The following is a 17675-nucleotide window of genomic DNA, read 5'->3' as shown; positions in this document are numbered from 1 at the left end:
TTGTGACAGGCCAGTCGTCACAATTTGATTTGGTTTCACAGCACCCTCTCTTAACAGTATGTCCAGTATACATGGTAAGCCGATACATATAAAGTCTCTGACTAATTTCAAGGAATAACCAGAGGATGAGACGCAAAGAAGATTTCAGACAGGAAACAGATGTGTTAGTTTTATTAAAATACATAGAAAACTACTTTGTGTGTTTATTTTATATTTGCTAGATTGCACAATGTATTACAGCACATAGAAAGCAAATTAGTTTATACTTTATCTGAAAACCTGAAATGAAAACAAAGGATCCTTGAAACTTGTAAACTGTAGCTTTGAGGTGATGGATTATGTAAAACTGGTAATGTGGACTCAAGTGAAGTTTTCAGCAGCAGTGTGAATAAAAAACACTTAATCAAACATTTAAAAGATATATTTCAACTTCAGAGCTAATTTCAGAGGTTGTGCAAAATCCTAGTGGTAAGTTTACCCACTTACAAGTGGATGACTATATTTAAAACTATATTTCAGGACAAGTGAGTTGCAAGTGAGCCATGGATCAGTGATGATGTAAAATATACCGTGCGTTATTTAGTTCAGTGTGGGTATCCCTTCTCTACAGCTGAGTGAGGTAACGACACTCATTACTGTATAGTGAATAAGACTGACTTGAGTCTCTGCTACATTGTCTGCCCAGAGCGGGTGTGTTTCCTACCTGCACTGTTATAGTGATAGAATGGGCCTCTGTCAGTCAATATAGTTAAAAATGTCATCGTCGTCTTTCAGCGGTTTTCATTTTCCAACACTGTCACTTACATTTTTACTCATCATCATCACTACGCCAGATATTGTCACCATAGCTAACAGAGATCTCCATTTTGCATTACAACAGTTAATATTTTCAAAAAACAAACACATCACCATCTAACCAGCCAACGCTTTGGACTACGCAATTTACAGGAGTCGCTACTTGACGAGATTTCTGAAGTATTTTTGTCCAGAGCATACATTTATTTGATGATTTATTATAATCTTTATATTTCTCTTAACTCAATACATTTCAAATATATTCTTCACTTTTTTTCTTCACAAAACTTTATATTATTTGCTAAGTAGACACAACCCAAATATACATCACATATAAAATATTATACTTCAATGACTTATGTATATTGTGAATGTTGATATAAGGTGATTAGCCCTGTATCACCCAGTCTGTTATAGGGTTCTTATTCCATTGTGCATTAGTTTGGTGTATCTTTATATTTCAAAACAAGATCCACGAGGCTACCTCAGGGCCTGTAAACATGAGATGGAACAGCTGCATTGCAATTTTTACTGAGGATGAGTCATTGCATGTCTTGTAAAAATTGTAAACAATAAACAAATAATTAATTTGGATAGAGTAGCCACCCACATTCTGGACGATTTTCATTACGTCCCTGCCAGATGTATTCTTACTGCTCGGGCAGAGTTTTGATGGGTCGAGTGAGTGAGCTCATGTTATTCGTGTTGGAGGAAACTTGAGGGCTCACTGATTTTGTCGGCAAGCTGCTTGAGTGCCCCATTGATTCTTCTGCTGCACGCAGAAGCAAAGTGTAGTTGATAGCTACTTCCTCAACTTTTCTCAACAGCTGCAGCCTCTGGGTTTCTGAACGAACCCCCCTGACCAATTTGATGTAGGTCTGAGTTAGTTCACACAATACTTGGAAGCTGGCCGTGACAACAGCAAGCATACGTGTTGGACTTTTTTCAACACTTGCCACTCGTCGACAAGATGCTCGGAATTCTTTGAAGCGCACTGCCAGCTCCTGTTTGTACTCTGCAATCTGTGAGGGTTGAAGGCGAGCCTCGCCCTCAGCTTGAGGGCCGTTAGCACACTGACGCAGAATAGCGAGCAACTCATTAGCATCCAACTGGGCATTTAGGAAACCATCAGGCAAGCTGAACGTTTTTCCCTGTAAAGCCTGTACCCGTGCAAGGCTCCCCTCCATTGTACCACAGGCTCTCAGGTCAATTTCCTGTGTCTGTGGCTCCTCCTCTTCCTCCTCCTCTTCCTCCACACTGCAATCCTCTGCATCAAGAACCTGGAGTGTTTTGCTCACAACAGGAAAAGTATGCGAGTCCAGCTCCATACCAGGAAGGACCTGAAGGGGTATGGAGTATGAGAGCTCATCCTTTTCACTGCTTTCATCTGCAGCCTCACACTTCCTGTAGCAGAAACAGAATGAGCAGCATTTATCCTTGTCATCACTGTCTTCACTGGGCATGGTCAGCAGCACTTCAGTAGTCCCTTCTTTACTTTCACGCAATAGCTCTTCTCCCTGAATGAAAAACACACCCTTTTTACCCTTCCCCTCTACTTGGTGAGACTGCGTGTGGACCGGCTCTACTGGGGTGGGGAGCCTCAGCCCTGTGGCCCTCACTCTCTCCATCTCCTTCTCTAGACTCTTGGCTTTGGGTCTCACCTCAGCATACACAGGTGTGCTAGTGCTGTTATCCAGCTCTCCAATGCTGTATCGCCTCTGGAGCTTCTTATATTGTAGAGCTTCCATGCTATCAGTTTGAGAAGTACAGGTGGGCAAGCAGGAAGCCTGCTCTCCCCTAGGCTCTCTTGACTCCAGACTGGTAGAACGTATTCGTGTGGTCTTGATCTCCAAGGTCTGAGGTCTCCTTGAAGCACCTTGGATGTGAGGTGCTTTAGAGACGGCTGGAGGGGTTTTAGAGATAGGTCTTTCTCTGCCTCTGTGTTGTGTCTCTGTTGTGGATCCAACTGGTGTGTCAGGTAGTCGCATGCCCCTACACATTCGCTTACAGTCACAGCTGCGTCGCTGCTCCCTGGATATACCTGGAGCCTTTAGGACAGGGCTGGTGCGGAGCTGGCAGGCACAAGGAGTGCCTGGGGGCACAGGTGAGGATCCCTGGGGCAGAAATTCTCCTTGGGATGACTTGGGTTTGAGGAGCTCCTCTAAGAACTCTAGTTCATACTGGCGGACTTTCTGCAACTGAGCCCTTCGCTCATCTGTTTCTCTTCGCATTCGTGCCGGGAAGGTAGCTGAAAGAAGGTTTCTGAAGCTCAAGAAAGGAGCACTGCGCTGGGACTTCCCCTTACCACTGCATTGCTTCTTTGAATCTCTGGCAGGGAGAGTGGAGACCTTCTCTACAGAGGAGCTGGGTGTTGTCAGGTCATCTAAAATAGGTAGCGATTTTACGGGGTATTTTTGTGACTCGGGGTGGGATTTGCTTGGGGCACTCTCAGTCTTGTTTTCAGCTGCCTCTCTTCTCTCTGCCTTTACAGGCAAACAAGGGGAGTGCTTGGTTTGTATTTGAGGGCTGGGTTTAGCCAAACTATTATCTGCTCCTACTCTCACTGCATTTTCTTTGCTGTTAGCAAGCTGAAGGCCTTTGGCCCGAAGACGCTCGTCATCTGTGGGGGAGGAGGATTGGAACACTGCTATCTTCTGAACCTGTGGGTCTTTTAGCCTTAGTGGAGGCCCAGGCTCCTGTTGCACTGGGCATGTGCAGAAAAGGTCATCAACTGGCAAAAATTCTGTAGAGCTTGAAGGCTTCATGGTCTCACTAGAGGCAGTCTTGGCATCTTGGCACATATTAGTGGGAGAAATCTTGGCGGAGGCAATTCTGTCCACCGGTAGGAGGATAGGTAAGGCTTTGTTGCTAGGGTTTGTTATAAGAGGTGCTGTTGTCTTCCCCTTTTTACCATCCGAATAATTTTGGCCCAAGGTCTCCCCAGAAGAATTTGATAACTTCTGATCATTCAGTGAAGCACCTGCCACTTTAAGTTCATCATGCGACTTAGAAGGGCGATCAGGGATGTTTGCTTTGGTGGACTCAAGGTTTGCTTTCATCTCTTCTTTCATTTCAGTCAGAGTCTCTTGATTGCCTCCCTGCTCTGTCACAACACTGACTACTGCAGAGTCTTGACTGGGACAACCTTTAAAGGGAACAGTCTTGCTGAGAATGACTTGCTTGGGTGGACAGCCAGCACGAATCTGACCCACAGAGAAGGTCCCAGTCCCAATGGTCTTTGCAGTGCAGCCAGGGATAGCCAGGGGAAAGTCACGGCGGCAGAGTATACGTTCTTTGTTGATGTGATGAGCCAGCAGGTAGGCCTGGTTCTGGTTCTGCTTCATAGCCGACACCATCTCGGAAACGTCAGCCAATTCAGAAGAGTTGGTTTCATGGCCTGAGTCCAATGATGACTCGGGTGTAATGGCAGCTAAGACAATCAGCCCTGAGGATGAAGGCAAGCAGCACACTGTTAGGATTATCAAGACACAATACATATTAATAACACAAATATATTGAAAGTTTATATTTGTATTTACTCTAGTCAGTAAGTTATTGAACCATTTTCAGTTGAGTGAATTCACGTGTGTTACAAGACAGCAAAATACATTTTGGAAAAGTTAAAATTTGTTCCCAAAATCAGTGATTTGGGGTCAGATATACAACCCCCTTCTAGACCGATCTATACAACAGTGAGCTTGCCTCACCCAACTTGAAAGAACATGCGTGCTGGATAAATGTGCCAAGACTAGAAAATGTTCTTACTCAATGTTCATGATATTGATTGGCATTTTTTCATTTGTAAAAAGTTATTTTTTTTTTATATTGGGGGCTTGTTTTTTAAAATGTTTTTGAGAGCATGACATTATGTAATTAACAGCTACTGCTTTTGTTTCTTCCATGGTATTTTCAGATTAACTTCAATATAATTCTAGTTTGGGCTATTTGTCACTTTGTTCAGCAACCTTCGGTTGTCTTGAACCTTCTATCTTAATTTGTTTTTTTTTCTTCAGTTTTTCTACATTCATTGCGACCACAAAATTAAAAGATTACAGGATTGATTGTCTTGCCATTTCACAAGATAATACAAATATGGTGTACTACAAAGGTACTGTGTAAAAGTAACACTTTGGAACACTATTGGATCAGTACTACTGTTAATGCTGTGTGTGAGATGTGAGCTTTGCCATGACTGAGGCTTTTGACCTGCAGTCTGTGTTGGCTGTTGAGGGTGATGGGGGTAGTCTTCAGAGGCTGCCAACGCCTCTAGTGCCTGTAAGGTGGACACCAGGGCGTCGTCAAGCTCCTGGGCATGATCTCGGACTGTTCTCGTGGCCACATTATCAATTAGTGTTACAGGCACATCTTCCTTGGCTTGGGCCAGCTTCCCAGAGGCGACCCCAGAGCTGGCACTGGTTCGAGCCTTCCTCCCTCTCTTTGGGTCATCCTCATCTGAACTGTCCCTGAAGCCAGGTGGTGGGGCAGCAATAGCAGCAGGTGGTGGTGGTTGCGGTTTCTCTACACCACCATCTGCCTCTTCCTCCTCTTCGTTCCCTGGAGGCGGAAGTGCCATGAGGTCAACAGCGCCTCCATCTCGGGAGGCACAAGCACTGGAGCAGTGTTTCCCCGAGCTCCCACTACTGTTCATCGATGTTGACAGACCCTCTGCCTTATGTCTGGCTTTGCAGGAGTCACAAAAGTATCGTGAAGTTTTCTGTGATTGACACATTGTTTGGGATCGGATTCTGAATCCTGCATTATCCACTGCTTGGCTCTCTAAAATCCCAGCTATTTCCTCTGTACTCTTCTGGGTTGGGTCTGACTTAGTGCGGGGCCGCCCAGGGGGCTCATGGGAAATAAAGTTTTCATTGATGTCGAGTTCAGCTTCAGCGTGTGTTTGGAGCTCTTGAAATTGCTGTTGTTCTCGAAGGTGGACATGACACAGGCCCAGATGCTGAGGCTCTGCCGGAACTAGGGCCCTTGAAGACCCTGACTCCCTGTGTGAGCTTTCCCGCTCGTCCACTCGGCGCCCTCCACTTGGCAAGCTGGTTGCCCCAGAACGTGGGTGAGCATGGTGGGAGCTTCTGTAATCTGAGGATAGAATTGTCAGAGCAGGGGAAAGTTTGAGGTGGTAAAAACTAGGGCGTTTGAGAAGATCCAGATGGGAAAGCAGAGGTGACAGCTGGTGGTCACATGGGGATTATTTGTTATTTCAGAGATGAATGTTGATAGTTGAAGTTTGTTTAAGGTTGGAGAGTTAAATTCTTGTGGAATGTGATGGTATGATGATCCTTCTTTTATGTGGACGACAGGTTGAGACAGCAGATGGCAGAAGATATTTTCACGTCTGATCAGTATACTATATATATCTATCTATCTATCTATCTATCTATCTATCTATCTATCTATCTAACTAACTAACTAACTAACTAACTAACTAACTAACTAACTAACTAACTAACTAACTAACTAACTAACTAACTAACTAACTAACTAACTAATGACCTGTACAATTCCATAATGTTAATTATTCTTGGGAAAAGAAATATGGAGTATCCCATTCCAATGAGTCAAGATTGAGATGAGAGGAGCGACAGCAGAGGGCGCCATGGGATGGTAGTTCCAGTAACCTGGTTTCTATAGGTGATGATTTCAGCCAATGAAGAAGCAGATCAATGTCCATGTAGACTAAACATAAATGATTACCAAACATTGCTAGACATGCATTGTCTAATATGATGCAGAAAGAAAGACACTCTAAATGGGTGACATGAATGTTCCATCATACGCTTTTAAGTACACATTATTTTCTATAATTTCTTGATGTATATTGCTTATTCAGAAGAACATGTTTTTAAAATGAACCCCTACAAGTCAAATAGCCTTCTAACGTACCTGCTTTGGTCAGCTGAGACTGACCCGGGGTCCGGAAGTAGATGGTCCGTTTGGGGTCTACAAACAGCTTGTAGTAGCCAGAGATGAGGCATGCAAAGTTACTGGCCTCAGGCCATTCCATGAGAAGGACCAGGGGCTGCAAGGGGTGGGAGGGAGGGGAATTAGGAGACTATTTAGGGGACAGGCAATGAGCATTGCCTGCACATTTTGTAATGACCTGATGAAATAAAATGTATTAAACTGTTCAACAATGTTGAACTCCAAAGAGAGGGCATACAAAATACATACTTTTCCTGCTGCAAAATGGTGTCTTGTCATAATCAGATATACTTATAGTGTACATCTTTAGTGTTGTAATACCTTGGCCTCATGGATTGTCACCTCGACACGAGCCACTCCCTGGCTTTCTCGGTAGAGCTGGATCTTGACAACCCTACTGAACTCAGCCAGAACTGTGGTGAGGTTGTTTTTCAGGTCAATAACATGACTTATGCCATGTCGAGGACCCACAAGTAGTGTTGTAGCTGATTGTTTCTCATCCTGTTGAACAGAAGAGGTGTACAAGGAATTGTCTATATTTAATACAGTATATTGGAACATTGCATAATACCTTTAAAAATCCGCTGTTTAGATAATTCTTTCAAATGTTGAACGGGTACATTTAAGAAGCATGCTCCTTGTGCAACAACATGCTCCTTCAAAAACACAAATTGAATGGACCAAATAATACAGCTAAAGAGATGCATTTGTATTTTTGTGCACAAAGATTCAAACATGTATTACCGGTCCAACAGTGTGAAACAGTATGCCACCAAAAGGTGGGAGGTCGTTGAGTACACGCATATACTGCAGCTTTCCTTGGAGAGGAGGGACCTGTCAACAGAATAATAAATAAGAAACGCTCATCTCTGAGAGGAAGCCTTCTCCAGCACTTCCCACCTCCTCCTGGGGGCACTGTTGAGCCATAGATGTGGATCATAAAGTGTTATGCAACAGTTACATCTAGGACTTCCTCATAAAAACGACTAGTTATCAAGTAAACATTACCAGAGAAAACAATAAATTAAAATCTCTCCTAAAGAAGCAAAGCAAATTGTTGAAATTGAAATGTCAATAGTTTTCAATAGTATGACAATATGGTGAGAGGTCTTTATTTGCAATGCATAGGCATTATACCCAATGGCATTATACCCAAAGTAAGTCAAATTCTCCACAAATAATTGCCTAGATATGTTTTAGATGGATGAACCTTATTGCCCGACGGTGGTGGATGCTGGTAGGTCTTCAGCAACTGAGACAGGCTCTTGCACACATTCTTCTCCTTGACTGTTGGAAGCAAAGTGAGGGGAAGAAAAGGCTCTAGTCCCCACTCTTTTCTGCAAAGAGAAAGATGGAAGAGTATACACACAAGAGAAAAACAACAGTGGATTGGTTAATCAGAGTCCGGGGAAAATGTCCCCACTGAGAACACAAAGGTTTTGTCCCACGGGAAGACAGTGAGCCAAGCATACACCGTTTTTGACTACTGGCTCAACATGGCCACCCTAAGTCTATTACAGTGGATCTGTTCTGCTTCTGTGGTTGTGATGACAAAAGCTAATTACTTGCAAGGTTGAGGTTTTGGAGAATAAATGAGCAAATTTGAGGGAGAGATGTAATTTCACAAAGCAATGGATTTCTTTGTCTCATAACGACCTGGGGAAAATGATCCTTGAGTAATTTGAAATTGTAATACTATTGGGATTAATTATTAATCATTTAGACATTATTGAATGAACAAACTTCACTGTGGGACTCACTGATATGGTACACAGAATTGTTAATGAGGTAAAATGCAATACATCACTGTTAGTCTGTAATTCCTTATAAATTCATTTGAAGGCTAATTTAGTTTGTGCACTTACTCAACATGCTTGAGAGAGATCTTCTGATTAGGCCGCGCGGAGGACACAGTGATGTAGATATGAAGCGCAGCCAATCGTAACGTGATGTCAGATTTCCAGTCCATGCCAAAGCGTTCCTTGATGACGTCATTGCGACTCTGTTAGGACATGTTGAATTGTTGTTTTGTACAAAGATGACTGCAAACAACACTGTTAAAGACTGGAATAATTATGTAAGTATTAGCAGTCGTTTAATTGCCAGGGACTGCTTCCAACTTCATAAGACTGTTGGATATCTGAAGTTTACCTAAAAGCGTTTTTTGGAGAGCCTGCAAGGGCCCATTCAGCCCGCCTAACTGTGGAATATGCAACCTTTCTAACTGTAAAATCAGTTAAAGAAGGCAAAGCCCTTGCTCTTCAAGGAGACGGCTCTCCAACAGTGTCATGATTGAATGACATCCTTGTAAATCCTCCTTTTAATCCAGGGCTTTACCTGTATATAGAGGTACTCAAAAGCAGCGGGGTCCCTCCTCAGCAGATCTGCAGGGTCCTTGGGGAAGAAGCAGATGCGGAACAGACACTTCATCCCTTGGAAATAGGTTCTATGCACCACCTGAGGGAATACAACAATATCAGCTAGATAACCAAGTCCATCTTTGGCATTAGTCATACATAACAAAATAGAATTTCTGGGAGGTAAACAAGGCACATCGTTAGTACTGGCCCGTTGAGGCAGTCATTTATTTCTGCGACCGTCAGAAACTGCACATAGTGCGAGGCTTTGGGGGAAATGTATTCCACATTTTTCATCAGCTCCAGTGTCCACTTTGCAGAGTTTGCATGCTAAACATGCATAATGTTGCTCTATATGAAGTGCAGAGCATTCAAAAACATTCATAAAATTCATTTACATTGGATTGTCACATGAGGCTGACTTCCTTAAGCCAGTAGGTGGCGGTTTGACTGAGTCAATATTGGCAAATCATTGTAATCAGCAAAATAATTCTAAACGACTTGCGAACATATATGTTATAGTCACATGTCCCACCCACACAACAAACAACACACATCTCTCGGGATATCAAGGCTCCACCGTCAGAGACATTCAGGAGCAGGTGAACAAGCCTTCTTCCTAGAAATGATCAACATGTTAGATGACATTTAGTTGTGCCTATATCTCACCATATTAGGTCAAAAGGCGTATGCGTACATGCACACGTACATACACACACACACTCACAAAGAAGGCAATAAGAACATTGATGGCACCATCGCAGCCGTCCTTCTATGTTTCATTTCTAAGGCTTTTCCGGATAATTTTGAGATGGATCTGATTAATTTGCGAGGAGAAGGCTGTGAAAGTACAGAGCCTGTTGCCAGGAGGTGGCGCTATGCCCATGAGTCAATATTGGCCGTGAGATGTGTAGACTCTGGATAACATAGACTCTTATCCAGCAAGTGGAATTTGGAGCAGATTGGACAATGTTGGATGAAATTACAACAACTTCCTGTTTCATGGTGAAATGTGCTTTTTTGCCGCCACACGATAGCTACATAGTTCCATGAAAACGAAGATTGTTCTGACCAAATTTGATGTAGATCTTCTGAAATCTCGAGGAGTTTTTTTAAAGTACAGTGCCTGGAAATGTAAAAAAAAAAATGCCTTGAATACAGATTTATCTCAATGTCTCCCTTCCTGTTACGTTTACAGTTTAACTTCCAGAGGCTTTTTTGTATGTTCCAACATATTAAATACATTTTGTACGTCTAGGTGAAACGTAATTCTGGGGCTGCTTAAAATATTGTAGGGGGCGCTATCAACCATTTTGCTACGTGTGCAAGACCAATACAATATCACATTTTTCAACACTTATGACGTATGCGCTGACCAATAGAAAGGCAGTAGTGCCACAGCATATGAAATCCCTGCCCCATGAACATTTCATAAAGCTCCGTGTTGCTGTTAATACTTTCATACTGTTAATCTTGCAAACAATTCAGCCAATTGAAACTGTTCTTTTTCTCATGATCTTCCACACATTTTCCTGTTTTGAATTTCTTACGTGTGTCAGAGGCTGGTTCTCCTGCAGCAGATGCAACCTCTGGTTCTGGTCCAGACCACCTGCCTCTAACACCAAGGCGAAGTGCTCAATGTAGCGCAGTGAGAGGCGGTCCTGCAGAGAGGAGATCACATCCTGGAAGAGGACACATGGAAACCGATTAGACATTGAAATTAATTTTCACAGTAAGAACGCATACCAGTGCACATGTTTCTTTACGCTTAAAGCCTATTTTCACCCTGAATTAACTCCATATTTGTAGGGTAGTTTGTCAAATTGACATCCCTCATGGGTGTGCAGGGCAAATGCCTGCTCCTTTGCAGATCAGTATCTATGAATGATGTATAACTTTTCTCATCTCTTTCAAAATATATAGAGAACACTTTCTGAGGTGAGATTTCCGGTTTATCACAGCTTACCCTAGGCTATGCCGAAAGATAAGGTTTCATTATTATTTTGCCCTCTTAATATATTAGAGGCATGGACATTAAAATATATTCTATTGTAGAAATATGTTGCTGTAATTTGTAACCCTGTGTGGAGGCTCATTAAGAGCTGTAAAATATGTACACTAATGGTTTGCTCACCATGAACTATTTAATTATCATTCATTGTTGATGTGACCTAAGCAACTGCTGTCGGAAAAATGGGGATACGCAATTTTAACAGTATTGACCTGTGCAATTTGCATTAAATAACATTAAGGCCACATAATCCTACAGATTGTAGCCTAAAACATTGCAGAAAAGCCTCTTTAGTTGACAGACAGTCTAATGTGCATACAATTGGGCATCCTATTTTGCCATTGATTCAATCTATGGCATTGTTTTATTGATCCGGGCCTTCTTATTATGCTGAAATTCTATTTAATTAGGCTGACCTGAGTAGCTTCCTCCATCTCCCCTTTTAAGTGCTGCAGTGTTTCTCGTCTTCTCCCTCGGTTTCCCTCCATGAGCAGAGGAGAGATTTGTGAAATCTAATAGTCTGTCTAATGAGTCTGCTCTGAGATGTCAGACTCATCTTAGAGGCTGCCATAGAGAAATAAATGACCCCTGTCTGATTTAATTTATTTGTTGATTCATGACTCTAATCACATCACTGAGATTATAAATTCCCAAAACTGCTAAGTGAAGTTTCACAAAATTAAACTATTTAGTTTTTCCAAACAATTACTTATTAAATATAAACTTGAAAATGAGGACGCTTGACTTGGTCAGTGTTCAGACGTTGATGACATATAGGAAATCATATGTGCCTGAGTATGTGCCTAAAAATCCATGAAAAAGCCATCAACAAGGAACAATGGTATGCTCATGTTGGGTGTATTTATAATACGCCAAAATGTTAAACCTACAATAGGCCTAGCTGATTTTTCTTGGCAAACTTGGGGCAGCCAATCAAGCTGTAAACATAACCATGACAAATGATTGTTTGTTGTAACATTTCTTCAAGACATTATCATCCATTTGGAGTCACTCTCCATCTTGCTCTTTTTTTGCCTTTACCAGACCCTGAGAAATTCAGCTCTTTAGCTGCTAAATGTCCCACTATGTTTGCCAGCGAGAAGCCATCTTTGTCCGTCTGCCATTTGGTGCAGGGTAGGTACTATAGTTGTACTTTTATTTAGTGGAAAAATGCAGGTAGAGTGAACAAAAATAGAAAGATTCTTAACTAAAATCCTCCATAGAACTGACAGGAACTGCAGAGTTGTCTGATAATTACCTTTGGGTTTATCACTATCAACTGCCATTACACATAACATGTTATTTAGCCCATTGTTAATATGAAAATAGATTATTGCTGCTTAATGTAAAAATCACAATAATGTTGGAATTCAGTTGCCTTTCCAATGTGCACAGCTGTATTGAATACATACCCTAACAGTGGTACGGCTATCAAATGTAAAGGACTTAATCTGTCCATTCTCCAGGAACACCTTCAACACATTTGGTATGAGTAGCAAGGAGTCGTCCTTGAGCATTGTCTGAAAGAGATTGAGGGAGAATACACCTTTTGGGTTAGTAAGAGAACAAGGTATTATTTGTACAATATAAATCAATCCGCTGTAATCGTAGTTCCACGCTTTGCAAAACAAGTAGTGAAAAAGGAGGAGGTCCTTTAGGAGAAGTGTTAAGAAACAGATGTGTCTCATGCAAACAGGGAAAGATACTGTACTAGAAGGTGCAAAACTCTGCCTTAGGATGCCCACCTCATGCATTGCATCAGGATCAAAGAAGGGCTAATTAAGTTTCTCCAGTCTGCCCATTCAATATGTATGCCATTCATGACAGTTTCGTGGATGGAGGTTACTCAAACCTTTCGTTAGAAGAAAAGTTATGACATGCAGTTCAGTTTATTATTGCTGGGATGTGATGTGACGGGCAGCAAAAATCTTGCTGAGGGCTTTTTAAGAAAATGACTCGGTTCCCATTATGTAGTTTCAAAGAACCACAGTTGTGACCAGAGGAAAGGGATGTATCTTCATGTTATCAGATATACTTGAGGGTTTAAATGTGAGATTGAGGATGCATAGCAAGGAGGCAGCCCAGATGAAATCTCTCCTAATTGACCCTGTGTTAAGTCCCCTCAAAACACAGACTGGCCAATCATAGCGTAGCATTGATCAGCTCCGATTGGGGCGACTATCAGTCTCTGCTCCATAGACTCCCATGCATTTGTCTCAGATGTTCTTTATTTTCAGGCTGGCTTTGTGGATTTGGAGTTAGTCATGGTTAAACATTGTGTAATAGTGATACTCATTACACTGAGAGATTGGACGGAGATGTATGTCTCTAAAACGTTATGTTTTAGGTTTGTAAAAAACACCTGAAAAGTTAATTTTAGTTTGCATTCTATGCTACGCAAGCAAACAGGTATACTGAATGTATACACATGCTGCCTTTGCTTTTTAATGTCAGTAAACAAGACCTATCTGGCTTTACTTCAACAGTGTTGTTCCTTTACTTAGTCTCAATCTCCAGGTGATGTTCTGGTTCACTCTTACACATGTGATCTGTAGCCTTCAGTCTCTATCTTTAGATTGTTAGCCTGTTTTCACTGCTGAATCAGTTTGACATAGATAGATCCATCAAACACACATTGAATACCCTTCTGTCTGCTTCTTTCTGAATATACTTTTTTAGTTTTCCCGAAAACTAGATAATATTCATTCAGGGAGTGCAGTTAGTGATAGTGTGGGCTCCAAGGTAGCTCTGACAGCTTGACAAAGTAGCAGCAAGGGGAGGGGCTTAGCAAAGGGTCATTTCTGGGCCAGAACTAAATAAAACCATCTGGCATGGAGGTTGAGTGTGTGTATATAGGTGTGTGTTTGTATTCATGCCAGTTTACTAAAAGGGTGTGTGTCTGTGAGATAACAAAAAGGTGTATAACTTGAAAATGGATTTCAGGTTGTGTGTGTGAGATAATGCATGATGGCCGCATTGATGCATGCAATGTGAACTTTCACTTGTTTATCTGATGGTGGAAAAAACAGTAGGCAGACATTACTCATGACACTAAAGGGATTTGGATTTACTGCAACAATGTATCTCAGCATTTAGTTGAAATGGAGAGCTGTGTCCACAACAGATGCCCGGCAGTCTGTTTTTAGAGAACTCAAACACTCAGAAGGCTCAACAAGCTGTTCTTCTGTGCAGATTGGAAGCGACTAAAGCCTGAGTTGTGTGTGAACAGCTATTTCTCTATATTGCAGCATTACAGCAAGGGTGAACCAGTGAAGGTCTTTCTCTTCCCACAAGGTCTATCACTTCCCATTGCAAGCCACTACCTTTGTTCTTGTTAGTGAGGGGGAGCTTTAGCCATCACATGCAGAAAAAGTGTTAGGAGAGGCAAATCATAGCTCAATGCCATAGCCTCATCTCCTTCTCCTTTACTTTTTCCTCAATAATGTTGGCCAAAACTGATCAGATCTTCAGATGATCAATAGCAGCCTGTGGCTCCTGATTAGAAATATCTTGCCATGCATTGGGGGTGTTGGCTATAACCTCTGATCGTTGCCAGTCGTAACAGTTCCCTTCTACCTTTGCATCAATAGTGCCCTGTGTTTTCTTGAGCAATGATCAATTGGATTTACAATTCTAAGAGATCAGGGAGGCTTGAAGCGCAGCTCTCGTACAGTATTGCTCGTGCCATTAATGGAGCCGTTGGCCTTTGCTCGTTTGTGGGAATACCTCTTACTTCCACTGAAGTCTTCATTTTTTGTATCAGAAAGGAAATGTCTGTGTTCACATGACTAATGATGCTGCCAGGCTATAGTGGATGGTAAAATGAGCTGTAATGGAAAAACAAGTTTGAGCTGTCGGCCTTACACTGTCGGCCTTGCATTGGCTTTACCTAAAGGTTATAAGAGACCTGGTGGTCCGTGTGATGAGCAATCCTGTTCTCTATCCTCCATTTAGTTCAGGTAAATAGAAAATGGACCGATGGAATAGCCTGCCCTCCAACTTCTGATTCTTCATTGATTGTCCATTTCTTGTCATCTTCTTTATTTACAGTGCAAGCAACTGTATATCTCCCCATAGATGATTGAAACCTTTGAGGTAACTAATTTATCTCTTTATATTATAATTAATAAAAACCTATGAAATAAAACGTATGGGGAAGAAAAAGACAAGAGCCTCCTTTTTGGCAAAACATTTCATTACAATAGCTTCTCCTTCAAGGCTAAACTGCTGGGCCAAAAACTCACATAGTTGAAAAGTTCAGCCTGAAATTAGAGGACGGAGAGAGGATACTTGAGGCCTTTGCAATTGTTAATCAAACAAACGAAATACACAGCCGGAGAAAGAAGGACAGAGTAATGGGATATGTTTGCCTGCACATGTTTCAGAGAGACACGACTAGTTGAACTTACTGAGTCTGGGTCGCTGATGGACACTTGCTCTGAAAAGCGCACTTTAGGCGGGTTGGTTCGCAGGCGGGCCTTTTTGGCTGCACTTATGAAGGCAGACTTAGGTGACTGAGGATAAGAAGAGAGAGAGACTCTTGAATCAGCTTGAATAAAGAGACACAAAATGAAAGAAAATCCCCTGTGACTGCCAGTGCTAAAGAGATGTGTGTTGGAGAGCTGCTGCTGCAATGCGACACTGGAAGCCTACTTTCAACATAAAACTTACCTGCTAAAAGTTTAAATAGTTTTTGAAATGTTGTTCTTAGAACAATAAAGATGTTAGAGCCAACAGATATGCAAATTTCTGCAGAACTGCTACTCCCTTCCAAATAATTAAATAAAAAAAAGAATCTATTTGCATTTTCACATCAGTATTTCCTCTTCTAAAATGATCCAGTTCAGTTAGTAGACTAAATAAGAGCTATATTTATATTTATTCTATATGAATGGATGCACACACATATGATATTTAATAAGGTCTTGTGTATGTGCCTGCGTGAAGCTGTTTTATAGGGATTACTAGAAAAATAAGTTACTCTAATGGAAGGCATGGCCTTGAAGACTAATGTATCTGTGCACTGCATTAGTGCGCACTGTTGGAACAGAATACTGTACAGTGTTTCTTTACGATTCAGAGAGACACGAAAAGACTGATGAAGAGTAAGATAATTCCTGAGGGAGAGAAACATGAAAAAGAGTGAGTTTCCCATTATACTACCTGATGGGGCTGCAGCACAGTGAGAACTATGGTGTCTTTGCAGCGTCTATGAAAAGACAAAAGAGAGTGGAGTGGGATTAGATAATGCCACAGACAGCATGGTATTTGGAGAGATTCTCCAGTTTATATCTGCCATATCCTTGTTGTCCTTCAGCTGCAAAAGGACTGTCTCATCCACAGGTTTGTATTGATGTCAGGCACCACCAGCAATCAGACACAGTATGCTAATTTTGATCCACCCTCTTCACCCGTCCACTTTACTTCCACTTGCCTGTGTTGCTGGTTCCCTGGCCCATACCCTATCATATCCTCCTAGCCCTCCCTCCCTCCCTCCCTCCCTCCCTCCTGGGACAGTAAAGGATGTTACCTTACAAGGTCTATGACTCTCTCTCGGGGCGCGTCGCTCACCGTCTCCTCGTTAATGGCCAAGATCTGGTCTCCAGGAAGAAGCTTGCCAAAGGAGGGGCCGTCTGCAGATGAGATTTGATAGCCAGCATACCAAGTCATAAACATACAGTAAAAAGGAAAGTTTTAATTTGACTCATCATAGGACTTTTTTCATCACACAAACACGCACACACTAACCAGCAGAGACGGAGCGTACAATGACGGGCCTCTGGCTGCCTGCAATAAAGCCGAAGCCTTGAGTCGGGTGGCGCTGAATGGTGACCTGACGAGCTGAGGTAGGACTTAGGGTACCACTGTCCATACCATCTTGGCTCTCTTCTAACATTGCAGAGCTGCAGAGGACATACACACATTCATAAATATAAAGACAAATGAATATACACATGCTTTATTATGTATCCTATTTGAAATTACTGTAAATATTGTCTTTATGTGGAGAAAAAGTGTCAAGGTCATGTGTAGCGCAGTGTACCTGTCACATGCGTTCGTGTGTCCATCCTGGACCTTTGCCATCCCCTGAGAGGAGGGAGCAGCATGGGACAGGGTCGCACTGCAATGGCTGCTCTCTGTTTCGCAATCATTCACCTGCACAATAGACAGGAGGAGACAATCTCAGAAATAATATACCCTGTTTTCTCCACAGTATGTTACTCGTTTGAAGCATTTTCACAGCTTTCCTGACCACATTTTGGAACGCTGCTGCACAGAAAGATAAAAGAATAGAAAAAATGGAACATAAAAATTGCAATCGGATGCATTTGGCTCCTCACAAGGTTCTGCGTTGCAGCGAATATGCACAAGATGGAAGTAAAATCGTAGGTAATTGTGTGTCTAAAAGCATATGACATTTGAAGCCAGCCTTTCTGAGAAACTGCAATTATCAAAGACCTATAACATTCAGACAGAGTATTAGACAGAGTATTTAAGGCATTAAGGTCTCTGAATCTGTCAACCTCTCCCAGTGTGGACCAAGCTGCTGCTGTGAACCACACATGCTCTTTTACAGA

General features: G+C 42.0%; 1 protein-coding gene across 1 annotated transcript; it reads right to left on the bottom strand.

Annotated features, from left to right (window-relative positions):
- Positions 1-1445: 1445 nt before the first annotated feature.
- Positions 1446-17247, bottom strand: frmpd3 (FERM and PDZ domain containing 3; the record flags this gene model as incomplete). The annotated part of the gene is made up of 15 exons (XM_079229049.1): positions 17141-17247; positions 16846-17000; positions 16628-16730; positions 16261-16306; positions 15507-15611; positions 12510-12617; positions 10637-10768; positions 9067-9186; positions 8595-8731; positions 7940-8066; positions 7474-7563; positions 7051-7230; positions 6691-6826; positions 5002-5886; positions 1446-4240 (listed from the first exon to the last, which is right to left on the bottom strand). The coding sequence occupies exons 1-15, from the start codon at positions 17179-17181 to the stop codon at positions 1446-1448; spliced, it is 5160 nt and encodes a 1719-aa protein (XP_079085175.1). The 5' UTR covers positions 17182-17247.
- Between the last annotated feature and the right edge of the window lie 428 nt (positions 17248-17675).

The sequence above is a fragment of the Taurulus bubalis genome (assembly GCF_910589615.1).
Source record: "Taurulus bubalis genome assembly, chromosome: 13".
Classification (NCBI taxonomy): Eukaryota; Metazoa; Chordata; class Actinopteri; order Perciformes; family Cottidae; genus Taurulus; species Taurulus bubalis.
This window is presented reverse-complemented; position numbering and strand designations above follow the sequence as displayed.